Source organism: Varroa jacobsoni, unplaced genomic scaffold (assembly GCF_002532875.2).
Source record: "Varroa jacobsoni isolate VJ856 unplaced genomic scaffold, vjacob_1.0 scaffold_1305, whole genome shotgun sequence".
Lineage (NCBI taxonomy): Eukaryota > Metazoa > Arthropoda > Arachnida > Mesostigmata > Varroidae > Varroa > Varroa jacobsoni.
Genome location: NW_019214207.1, coordinates 141,234 through 154,303, shown reverse-complemented (window position 1 = coordinate 154,303; position 13,070 = coordinate 141,234). Strand labels below are relative to the sequence as shown.

General features: G+C 45.4%; 1 protein-coding gene across 1 annotated transcript in view; it reads left to right on the top strand.

Moving 5' to 3' along the window:
• The window catches only part of LOC111268643 (cell adhesion molecule Dscam1), a 110,243-nt gene that overhangs the window by 39,797 nt on the left and 57,376 nt on the right, over positions 1–13,070 (top strand). The window contains exons 6-7 of the mRNA XM_086971759.1: positions 853–1,022; positions 11,531–11,669. Coding sequence (XP_086827885.1) covers positions 853–1,022; positions 11,531–11,669 — 309 coding nt within the window. The remainder of the gene's footprint in view (positions 1–852; positions 1,023–11,530; positions 11,670–13,070) is intronic.

The following is a 13,070-nucleotide window of genomic DNA, read 5'->3' as shown; positions in this document are numbered from 1 at the left end:
GTACTATAGATAAAAGCAAATAGCGTACAAAGTTTAGCTTTATAAAGTTCAATTATAAATTCACCTTTAGCTGTTCCAAATAAATCGAATTATTTGATGATAAACGAGAACTTATGCGCGGGAAAGTTAATCGGTTAAAGTGAAACAGCTAACCATGCAAACCCCCGCTCTTTTCGCTTCCACCTAAAGAACAAACGAGTACAATGAGGTCTTACTACAGGTAAACAATTATCAAGAAATGAATCAGGTCCAATCGTAATGTCTTTCTTCCTGTTACCTTTTGTAATAGAAATGTATTAAGAAAAATTGAACTTCAGTGTTGTATAGTGCACTTGCTATATACAACATCGGCTCGACTGGCCGACTGAACGCTTTGTGGACGTCCGATTATTCAACGTCCGCGATCTGAAGTGACATTAGTTGGCAAGAAAGCGCCCGGTACTAGCTTACTTAAATATCTTCCACACGGGGCACACGTTTTCCTTTCAAGCAGTTGTGTTCCTCCATGGGTTATACCGCGTGCCGAATGCGTACTGCTTGTAGCCTATCTCAGTAAAGTGCGTAGCTTGAAGGTTAGCTGACAAAAAGTTGTAGACGCATATGCGTTGGTGCTGTCAATTTTTGGTTTCGTTGCTACTACACTCGCTTAGGCCGTCCGATCGACCAACATTGTTCGCGATAACAGGGAAACAAGTGATCAGGGTGGGAGTATATATGGGATATAGTATATGTGGGGACAGAAGAGGGCGACGTTGCAATTTCGCCCGACACTCATGTAGATTGGCCTTTAACGAAGTACTCACAACATCGTACGTAACGATTTTAATCCCTATCTTTATAAATTCTTTTCAGGTTTTTCGTCAGAGAAGGCCGCAAGAAACTATCACTCGCCAACAACCCCACGTATACGATTGAGTATAACGTTTTGACTTTCAGACCAACTCATGAAACTGTTGTCGAGTGTCGAGCAAAAAATTCGCTTGGGGAGTATAAGGCGGAAATCCAGATCATCGCACCTAAAGGTAGATGAATATAGTAAAACAAAACGATATTCTCTCCAGCAGCACTTGTTAGTAAATTAAAAGGTAGTTCCTTTGGAGCTTATACTATAACGACCAAACATGCCGGTAATTTTTTCGCATAGCAAATCTCGAACGAGCACAAGAATAATATAAGCAGAAGTGGAAAGTTGTATGTATATATATATATATAGAGGATCCATCGTAATTTGATTTGATGCTCGGGATTATACGATGAGTCATATCGGAGTTAGCCGCAAAAAAACATACACTCCCGTATAAAACCGCAAAAAATCCTATATATATATATATATATATATATATATAGACAGTTTATATGGTGTTCAAAGGCGTGAATGTGTGTTGCTTTGCGGTTCTTTCTCTCGTAAATTGGTATCGTTTGTCATCTTTATGCCTTTGAATCGGTGAGGTCTCCTGCCAGCGATACATTTCGTGCGAATTCATTAGGGATGTCTTACTAGCAATTTCTCGTATTCGTTAGTCCATCCATAGCGATTTTCGCGTGCATCTTTATGAATTCATGTATATTGGCCTTGACGCGCCTCTAAAGAATATTCACATGGACGGAAAGTTAACAGAATTTCGCTTGAGGCTATCGTCGGTCCCTTCTCAGGGCTTTTAGCTCAGGAAACTTCCGTCATCACTTCCTTTTTCGGTTCGTTGAAGCAAGCGACGAGCCACTCCAGCTCTGAAGAGTAGCTGCTTTAGCACGATTTCACCCTTCTATCCTTATGTGTGATTATTGGCTAGAGTTGATTTATAGTGCAATGCACGACGTCTCTAACGGACTTATAGACAGGCGCGTACCTCACTAAAAGAGTGACAAACATACGTTTCCGGTTATGGCCAGTTACGGATCAGCAGTCCCCTTTCGCACAAAGCATTGCGGAACCACATTGGGGCAAGCGAAATCAAGTGGTTATCATGTATATACTTTGTCAAGGCACCGCGTTGAGCTGGTTTTGCTGCATTAACGCCCGCTCCTGCAGTATATATAGATGGCCCTATTGGCTCGCACATTAACCGATGTTCAGCGCGAACGCCTAGAGATTATCGATATATATATATATATATATATCGATATATAAGTAGGATCGTATATATAAGTAGGCAAATGTATGAAGACCGATTAATATCTCGAATATGGCAGTAGCGAATACTTGTTATCATTACTGTTTGTAATTATATGGCTTTTCTACGAATCTATGGTAACAAACGGCGTAGTGAACAAATTCGTCAAACGCAGACCATTGGCAACTTAAATCCATTATCGTCCATATAATATATAAGGAACGCTATGCGCTGTAATAAATTACAGGCATCCGCCTATTCTTGCTCGCGTCGTGAGTGAGCGTCGCATAAAGTCATTTATGACAAGCCTTAGGCATCGTTGAATATTCTAGAGCGTAGCAGAAAAATTAGTAGACTAGAGAACGAGGGTGGCTTGCTCTTCACCGGCAGCAATGGCAGTAGCTTATAACATCGCAAAGTTTCCAATGGCGCTCGCGTGTCTACGCAAAATAGTTGGGCTAGAAGAATCATCCGGCCAAAATTCACCGACGCACCAAACGATCGGCGAAAGAGTGGAGGAACTACTCGGCGCCTCATAGCGTTTTCCCTGTTCGTTCCTTTCTCCCATCTTTCTCACTCGCTCACTAGCTGGTGTAGTATTCGCGTTAAGTGAGTCAAAGAGGGAAACTTGCAAAACTAAGCAAAAGAAACTATCCAGGAGGTGAAACCAAATCTTGCTGTGCAAAGCCTGGTGCGCTTAGTCTGACGCGGGCAGTTAACGGGGAGTACCGGTTGAGAAATGATCGAATGAGCTAGATGTGGAGAGATGGGGAGAACTGGGTTAGGAGGAAAGAAAGTACAGCAACGGCTCTAAAATTAGAACATGCGGCTGATCAGGAACGATTAGACTTTCAGATTCTCGTAGGATTCTGTAGCATATGCAAGGGCTTGACTGTAGCAGAAAGAGATGGTTGATTGTGTGCTTCGGTGTACCGGTAGTGCTTTAGGGTCTTAAATACCCTCGATTTTTCCCACTACGACGACCACTATTGCTACTAGCGACTCCTAGGGCTTAGCAAGAAACCCCCAAGCGGAGGGTTCAAAACGTGAATACCTGGATCAAGCCGGCGCATTGTGCTAGTGGGACCGGTGTTAGGTAGCGGCACTCAAAAGAAAAACATAAAACAGCGGAAATCACCATCTGTTTTCCTCCGCCTGCAAACCTTTGTTCCTGCTACTGCTCTTACTATTTTTATTCTTAACTCAGATTAGAAGGATTTCAAGTGGGTCAGCGGCACCAAGGGAACGGGCATGCCGACGAAGTATTCAAGTTTCATAGTACACATAAAGTGGTGACGTGAATAATTAGCACACAGCATCCACTTTATACACCAATATCAATAAATTGCGGGGTTCGCCTAGAAAAACCAGGATCAAAGGCGTACATGCAAGTACCATATAAAGTTTGATAACCTGGTGTTAGTTGATGTCACCGACCCAAGTAGATAAACGGTCTAGCACCAGTATGTTAATTTCCGTTTATACGTTTTCTATATATATATATATATATATATATATAGCCAACAAGTGTCCGCATGCGGTGCACGTTAGATATAATAGGGTAAGTTAGTGGAAGACGTTCCCCTTACTCAGCTCTGCTTCCCTGTTTGACGATGCCCCCAGGTCCGAAGTCGACGGGATCGTTTCGTGGTTCCCTATGTGTACCTCTATAAAGACTTCGTCAGACAATGAGCGAACTGCGCGCGATGCGATTCCGCTTCGTGCTGGGTCATGGGCTTTAGGCTAGCCTCAGTCCGTGCGGCTGGACAGAGCCAGCGAAGGCAGCAGCTGTGTCGTTTTACTAATGTGTCCTCAGAGGGTATAAAATCGCCTGTCCCCATGTATATATATATGTATATTTATATATATATGTATATATGGGGTGGGAGAGAGAGAGGGATTGCATCTTGAGCTGTTTGTTTCACACCCAAATTTCGAAAGGCAAATAGAGCGTACGAAGTTTTGTTCATTCGAAAGTTCTTTGTGAGTTATTAAACGATGCCCTTATAGTCTTACAAATTAACCCGTTGCTTTTATTTTTTCTGAATCTAAAGTGTCAATATACGGAGTCGAACCACAGTGCATCGAAAAGTTTTGGTAGTTATTTGTTTTATAGCAGCGCCTCCTGAATAGTTTACAACGGAGCCTTCATTTACTCTTCCATCTCAACCACGGCGGCGAAGGTGTAAAGTCATACCGCGCTCTGTTGCCATGTCCCGTTGTTATGCAGCTCCATCCTTAGCGGTACACGAAAACCTTACGCGTCTAATGCACATTTCCTTCACTGGTCTTTAATGTAGTTTCAAGCACCCGATTTTAACTATATTCGGATACTTTGCTTTGCAGTCCTCTGGCATCGTTGAATTGCTTCACGCGAAAGGCCTGTCCTGCCGCCAAAAGCAGCAAACCAGTCAGTATAAAACAGCGGGTGCGTCCTGCGTTCTCAGGCCTTGCGCCTCGGGCTTCCGTTAATAGGAGCTATTAGCCTCGAGTAGCTTATCTGGTAAGTGGGCCTTTGTGGAGGTGTCGGCCGAGGCTGCGGCCTGTGCAAGACTGCGAAGCTCGGGACAACGACACCAATCAGATGAGTACGTTGGTGTGATGAGCCACCGCTGTGCGCTGACGCTTTCTGTTGGGGAAGTGTCATGGCTTGCGGGCTTCGCATATTTTTCGACAGATTAGTAAAAGACTGAGCGCCGCTCTCGAGAAAAGGCCAACCTCAGGGGTCGTTCGACTCGTGATATTACTCCCGTAAAAGGAATCGCTTTCCGTTTTTGAGAACCATAGCTTGAGTGGCTTGCGGGGTCTGCGCTGCTACATTATAAAGAACTAGATACATTCTCGTTTCATCTTCATCTCTTCAGCGTTTTCCTCACACGGGCCCCACCATAATATAAAAAGAGGAACAACAATTCAAGCTTCAGTCACTTCGAAGTATTAAAAACGAGCTGATCATACGAACGAGTTCTGGCTTGCTGAGACGAGCTGACACAAACTGCCAGCCTTTGGGCTACCGTAATAGGAAAATTTTGACAAACATTTACTGGATAACCGGCGAGTAAGCTGAGCTTTGAAAGCTAAAGCCGAAGCGCATTGTCATGCCACACAACAAAAACCACCCAGCAGCAATGATTCTACATCAAGTTTGCTTCTTAAGGCACTTCATTCTTCTACACTCTCTCTCCCTCTTTCTGCCCGTCCAAGCTCTTGAACACCAACTGATCTTCATCTCGGCCGCTTAGGCGGTGGCTTTACAGTTGCTGTCTGATTCCTAGCCCGTGTGGTTTCTTCTTTCATCACTGCCTTCGCTGGCGTCGCCTGCTGATTGCCGGCAATGGTACCGACAACGTCATGTTAAGACCGAATGGTATATAGTTCACTTCTACTTTCTTGCTTGCTTGTGTGCCCGTACAACGTAGATATCTTTGTTCCACTTTTACGCATTGCCTTCACACTGCTTGCCTTTCCCGGCATCTTTTTTTGTCCTGCGTTCTTTCGTTCGTTGGCGGCGTCGTAAGCTAAAGGTGACCAGTCTACTACCCGGCCTAATGCAGTTCTGTACCGGAGCCTTTTACATGTCGTGCTATAGGTGTGGGCAGGTCCTGCAGAAAAGCGGCACTGCTCGTTTCTGTTGAGCCTACTCGATTTGACTCCAGAGCAAACCGACGCATTGTTCCAATCATTGGTGTAGCCGCTAAGGCTGTTGCTGCTCGTGCTGCAGCACAGGTCGTATTGCAAATAGCCTAAAAGTTGAGTTCTTAACTTGCGTGGACCTACCATTTGCTTTACGATTCGCTACCTGCTTTTGCTAGTGGTGTCTTTCTTCCTATCGTTGGCACTTTGTCCGTCGACGTCTCCTTTTCTATTCAATTTTTAGCTATCATCGTTTTTCGCCTGTAGCGCTTGCACTCTGGGATAGACGTTCGGACAGGTTGGTAGTGAGCGGGGGTACATATTTTTCCTGCTCTCTTTCTATAAGGGGCAGGATCTTGCGTTAGTTTTTGTCGAAGCCCGTCGCCGAGAATGATTAGATAGACAGCAAACGAACGAAAGTATCCACTGGATGCGTCGCACAGCGTACAGGCTACGCTGCAAACTATGCAGACAGCACAGACGCTAAAGTGGCCAACATTGATTGGGGCCAAATCCAAATTAAATTAGGATCATGCCACCGCTAGATGGGTGGGCATGCTGCACGTCCCTGCCTATTCGTGCAAGGCATACCCATGCCCATTCATCCCGCTTCCCTATCTCCTAAGCAGGCAATATGTTTGGTCATCAAGTCTGACTTGTGCATGCTTCTCGGTGCCTGCTACAATACAAGTAGCCTGAGAAAGAAAGAGGGAAAGAGACAAAATGCGTGAGCTATCCATCTAGCGTCCGACTAGCCGGCCAGTGAGTGAACCGCGGCTGTTTGTTCGTTGGAGAGCAAGCTCGACTCTTTCAAGCGACGACCACATGTCCCGCGCAGCCGGCGGCAGTCATGAAAAATGAGAATAGTGCGCATATGCCAACAGACCAGGGGCAGCGACGGCTGCGATGGCAGCAGCCTAGTCAGCGTTAGTCGACCATTCGCGCTCCTCTTTCGAGAACTCCTATCCTACGTTAAGAGCTTGCCTTTTCCCTATTCCCTTTGCCATCATTCTCAACGTCTTGGGAGTTCAACGCCGTCTGAGAGATGCAGTTCTCGCACCGGAGCGCACCACCGCCAGCCTCCCCTCAAACGACCGATGACCTTACGTGCGAAGCAAGGCAAGACACCACGACGACGACACAGAGCCACCGCCGTCGGATGTGGCTTAGGAGAAACCAAGATAGATGAACCCGCAAGTCCGTCTGTAAGCTGTAGCTGCTGTCGGTGGGACCTTTGTGTCTCGTGCTCGTCGTAGCTGAGTTAGGCCAAGTCGGGCATCGGCCGAAAGGAACCGTCTATGATTTGTGGCTATTTGTTCTACTGCTGCTGTTACTGCTGCTATGCATAGTAGCCGTAGCAACGGTTGCGGAACAAGCAACAACCGTCGTTGTTATAAGGGACAGTCCGCAGTTCCGACCGGACACCGACACGGGCCGTATACAAAGCGACGGAGGCTACCCTGTACAGCGTTGCCTTGAAGCCAACTTGTACGCAGCGGGGTGCAAACGTCCTATGACGCTTCATATGGATTCCTGAGTGGTGGATAGCTTGTTTGCGATCAGAGATCTGTCCTTCGTCTACACGTCGTATACCGTACGTAGTTCAGCCTGATGTCCAACATACAGTTACAAGTAAATTTTGCCGCTTGCTGTTTATTTAGCCTCTCACAACCAAAGGGCAAGCCTTGACTAATTATATGTACCATACATGTAATGCCTGCGATATAATCTGATATCTATATAAGGATTTAATAAATGTGTAACTCTATCGATAAGCATTTGCACTGGGACTCGTCGATGTAGCTAGCGCCTCATGACAGAATACGCAATGGCCAACTATCCTCCGGTCCCTAATGTCGATTCTCGATGATGCGTTCTCACATAGCATTAGTCTATCCTCCGTTATTGTAATGGTCTGTTCAGCCTGTTGCGCAGTTCAATTTATTGACAACTCATTTACCTCTATATCGTGGCTGTGCAAGCAGCCAACGTAACTAGTTTATGCATAACAAACTAGAGTAAAAGTGTTGTTTGACCTGTGTTCCTTAGTTCGGTCGTGTAGAAATAGATGAGAGGGAATCGTCCTTGCAGTATAATACTCACTTCCCCCCGAGAACTCGAGGGCACCCGAGATTTTCGTCACCGCGCTTCAACTGGACAAATAATGTGCCGCCCTCCCAAGCTGGAAGTGAATCTAACGGCCCGTATTTTTTTCTACCAGGCAGCTTGACAATGTTCACCATGGGCCTTAGGATCTTTAGCTTGGTGAGAAGCCATTGACACTTCCGCACGGAAGTGAACCAAACTCTCGACCCATAAACTTCTCACAGCAGCCATTTGTTCTCTGAAATATCATGCGTGCTTCCCTTTTATGTTTGGTTATTCGTCTATGAAACAGTACGAAACGGTACGCTTATGGCAACAGAGCATTTGTATGACCCTATATATATATATATATATATATATGAAGATGTACACCATACATTAGAAGTCTACGTGTAAAAACGGAAAATCACATTAGTTCTACTCATCGTCGTACTTCACGTTGTTTCATAAGCATTGCTCGATGGTCATATTTTCGTTTTAACTAAAACACGTTTGCTCGCAAAGTCTCTCAAAATTATAGCAGTACGTCTTCTGCGCGTTTTACCTACACCTACACCTACACCTTTCGGAAGTCTCTATGCTCAGAAATCGTATACGTTACCTTTCCTGCTACTATAACCGCCGGATAGCTACAAACCTGCCCCCTACCGACATTTCGCTGGAGGAAAGAGCGGTGGCAATATATTCAAGGCCACCAGGCCGAGTTGCTTCGAGTTAGTTGAACTTAACAGTTAGACCTTTGCGGCCACTGGCCAATGCTACTAGCTGCTGACTTTTGCTGAATATGCTCTACACGTTCCTTCGGCCATTCAGCCCTCGGCCTCTACAACGATGACAATAAAGGAGGCGACCTAGAAAAGTCTAATCCTGGAAACGTTCTTTCGAAGTTTTTGCGGCTTGTGTAAAACAACTTACGGAACGTAACCTAGTCAGACAAAATACATAAAGCTAAAGTAGCATCGGCCTTACTAGCGGTAACAGAGCTCTTAGATAATGGTACACCTGAGTTTTACAAAGGGATATTTTTTTGTGGTTTGCGTTAGCCCCGGTAGCGCAAATCTCGGTGGCGAGCAATTAGTTGTAAGAACGTACCACAACGTACACCCCTTGTTCAGAATTAGTAGTTGCTAATTACTTTGCAATTTCTAACGGTATATATGGCTCGTACCATTCTTGTTGAAGAAATTTTCTTTTTACATCACACATAGCCCGTACTGGTCTCAGAGAGCTAGCGTCACCTACCAATTTCTGTTTATCCATATGTTTTCACCCTGCGCATTAGCCCCTCTTCTTTAAACGTTCGAATATCTTTGACCTCATGCGGATGCGTCGATGACTTTCTCGGCCATATCCAACAACACGTCGTAGAATCGTTTAGGTACCGTACATGTGCTTAACAGTGCAGATCATACAGCAAGGCGTGACAAAAACATCAGCAGTAATAGGACACAGATTCGCTTCTGCCAATGGGTTAAGTGAGCGGGACCAACAGTTAGTGCGTCTGGCCGTTTCCTTTGTACGCCACCGGTGAAGTTATAGTTGTAGCAAAGTCTTTTCATTTCGGACTTTTTTCCCTACGTTAGAATCGAGTAATGAACGAACGGTGGGGAGTGGGGGCGGGTGGTGGGGGGATTGACAAGGGCAGTCTCGCCTCCCTTGGCGGCCCACTGCCTCAAGGCATTGAACGTTCGGTAGCACTACGCTGGGCTGCGCTGTGCAGCTTTCCTGCCACCAGGCTGTTGGCGGTAATACATTATTTAAGCCAGTGGAATCTATGGGGTAAGCTGCCGGCCTTGACTGTCCCTCGCTAGGTGGCTTTTTGCCTTTCTTAATGGCCATAGTTGACACTGACGTTAGAATGGATGGCAGGTTGGCTAGCATGCTTTTTCACTTTTCCTATCCTATCCGCCGTATTACCGCCAGTTGCTGGCCGCGCCTGTCTTTGCTGGCACAGCGTCACTGTTTTGGACAACTCCGGATTGCTACGAGGTGCTATGCTGTACACTGTAGGCATTTCATAGGAGACCTCATAACTAGCATCGGTGTATTCCAACGTCCATTCTTAGAGACAAGCAGTGAAAGCGTAGGCGCTGGTAAAGGGAACATAACGCAGTCGTGTGTATTCTATCGTGAGGGGGAGAGGAAACAGGACGTTCCTACAAGGTTCGGTGTACATCGAAAGAGTGCGGTTCGCTAGCGTTGCTATCATTATCTCGTTCGGGCAGAAACTATAGCTAAACTACAAAAGATGAGCATAGATACTCAGCTACACACTGCAATATAGCGCATATGTATAAACAAACTTGCCGTCCTGTAAATAAGAAACACAGTAGCTAGTTATGTCACCACGCTACGTTAGTATTAGAAGTAAGAGATCGTTGGATGGAATCTCAGTGTGACGAAGCAAGGCGTTCTATGGCGGCCGTTTTCCTCCTGTATTCTCGATGTAATGTATAGCGTAAGCCTACTTGCCAGAGAAGGGGAAAAGTGGCAGCGCTTCTGCCTGAAGTTCCTCAGTTAGTAAATAGAATCTAGTAATGCAACTCTTAACTCTAGATCAACGGCTTTATGTTGGTCGCTGATCACCTGCAATCACCAGTAGTCCCACATAGAATTGTAACTGATCGATACTGTCAGTACCTAATCAATGGACAGTAACATCGGCATTGGTAATTACTATAGAATAAATTCGAAGGTTTTCTATACATTTAATTGGCCAAACGCGCGTAATCTTATTATTCGATATATAGTAAGGAGCTAATTACCCTTGAGTGCAATTACCCGACTTTGCTCGCCCTTCAAAGCCCACCTGTTCTCGAGCTGTCACGCACGCTTCTATCTCTTCATGTGTTGCGGGCTGAGTATTACAACGAACATTCAAAAGTCAGGAGTAGCTGAAGCCGCCGGCACAAATCAGCACTGCCTTTATTCCTAAAAGGCTAGAGACCGGATGCGTTCAGGCCAGTCGACGGCCTTGCAATGAACGACAATTGTGTTGTATGCGTAGGCAAACAGGAGTTTAATTTTAGACCTCTGTTCAGGAATGTCTGCGCTTCTTCCACTCGAATGAAAATAGCCCGAACGGGCTGGACGCGCTAAAACTAACTAGTTCAACGAACGCTACCTAAACTCCTAGGATGCAACAATTTTTACGCGCTGTCAGAATAGGAACACTTGACTGATTAATGCCGTCAAATGTCTTTCCAAAGTGGAAATTATGTAAGCGTTCATACAATAGATCGTCTATATAATGGACATCGTGAACTAGAGCGGCCACATTGATGGTGACAAACTATCTGTACGGTATCGAAATCGGAGGCTATCTGCTTTTAGTGAGACTTAAATAGTTTCCAATATGTCTACTTCGATTGGATACACTGGGACTGATCATAGGAAAAACTCCGATTGCAGCTGTCGAGCTAATAATGGTAGATGCCTCTTCACGCAACGAAGAGGGCTATAAGAGCTCTTATGATTCGGATTGGCCCTATTTTACTTTAATAGAGCTAATAATCTAAACCCTGAATTCAAGGGCTGCGCTGATAGATAACATTTGGAATCCATGCATAATTATAATCAGTTTGAGAGCAGCACACGATGATGATAATTAGGTCCTGATAGCATGCTTACTTGAAACTTAGCTTGCCTGCTTGCAGTTAACTGAATTTGGCGTTTTTCAGAACGGATTCAAATCAGCTTAGATCCGCCGCATCAGGTCATCGATATCCTGACCACCGCCACGTTCAAGTGTCGTACGAATGCGTCCTATGCCAGTATCGTGTGGATGCATAACGGAAAGGCGATCGATTCCAGCTCAAGGTAGGAATCTGCTATTCACTGATTCATTAAACATAGTACCTTGCATTTGAGCTGTGTTGCTGAAAAGGCATAATGTTTTCCCAAAATGTTCTTCGTGTATAAGTATGTATGCTCCACTTTACGCTTTTCTGAACGATGAAACATTTCGCATTCTATATGAGGGACAGAATGATTTTGAATTCCACTAAAACAGGCCATTCTTCGTGGAGTCACTCCTGCCCTTTGACTAGTACTATGTAATTCATCTGAATTTGTTCTGAAACTGATGTGGTCATGCATCCTGTGTTGCTTTGTCAGCTTAAGGGAGTGTCATGCTGTTATCACGGATCGAAAGGCGCAGCAGTTGAGTGGGGTCACAATGGAAGAGTCCAATGCATAAGGCTTCCTCTCAAAGAAGGACGCTACAGGGCCGTTTTAATTTCCATATCTGAAACGAGACCGACCTTCCCAATTGTTTCGACAACCAAATGAAGTAGAGTTTCGGTGCCACGTCGGGCAGCCAAATGAGGCTCAGCGAATGCTCATCCTATTTCGCTTCCTCATTGCCTGCTTTACCATCGGCACCACACGTCAGCCACGCCGACTTTGGATCTGCTTCACAACCAAACCAGTCCACTATTTACAGTCCTTAGATATCTCCCGTCTGCTCTCTAAGGGCGGTTAACTCGACATGTTCCACGGTGTATTCCCAGGTTCCTCATCGTTCAAACCCCTAGTTATGTTCGTTGTTCTCTTCAGCTAGCCGTTGTCTTCATCGGGATTTAGTCCACTTGAATTGGCCTGATAGTCGCACAATGATTTTCATCGGCAAGGCTTCGCTTTCCTTCTTCTGGCTAAATGGTAAAGAGGCATTCCGTCGTTTCATTTCGTCGTTTACTATATATCCCTCCATATGGCCCAGTTCGTGGCTAAGCACAGCGAGCAAAGGCGTTCCATGCCGCGTGACGGCCTAGCCACTAGGCAGTCATAACAATTCCTCTGATTTCAACTGACCGTGCAGACGATGCAGCCAAATACAGCAACGCTTTTTGCTTAAATACCGCCTTTAATGTCATAGCCATCAGCATCGTTACCACGGCGGTCACCACTGCAGTAACCGCTGTTGTTTTTTCTGCTTTTATTGTTGTTGTTGTGGTGTCTTTTGCTGTTGATCGTACGCACGAACCAACAGCAAAGGGCAATTACACGGCCAGTACCAGCGTGCTCGCTTGCCCCTTGTTTCCTTTTGTGGAAATGTATGTACAGTACGCTACTTACGCATGCTTGCATGCGTAACCTGATATAGCTATTCGTGTGAGCGTAAGACTGAGAAGACAAGCGAAAGTGTGTGTCTATACATTTGTGGTGCGTGTGTGTATATAAGAATAAAGCGATAACTGTTGCCGCCTTCATCGCTACAAC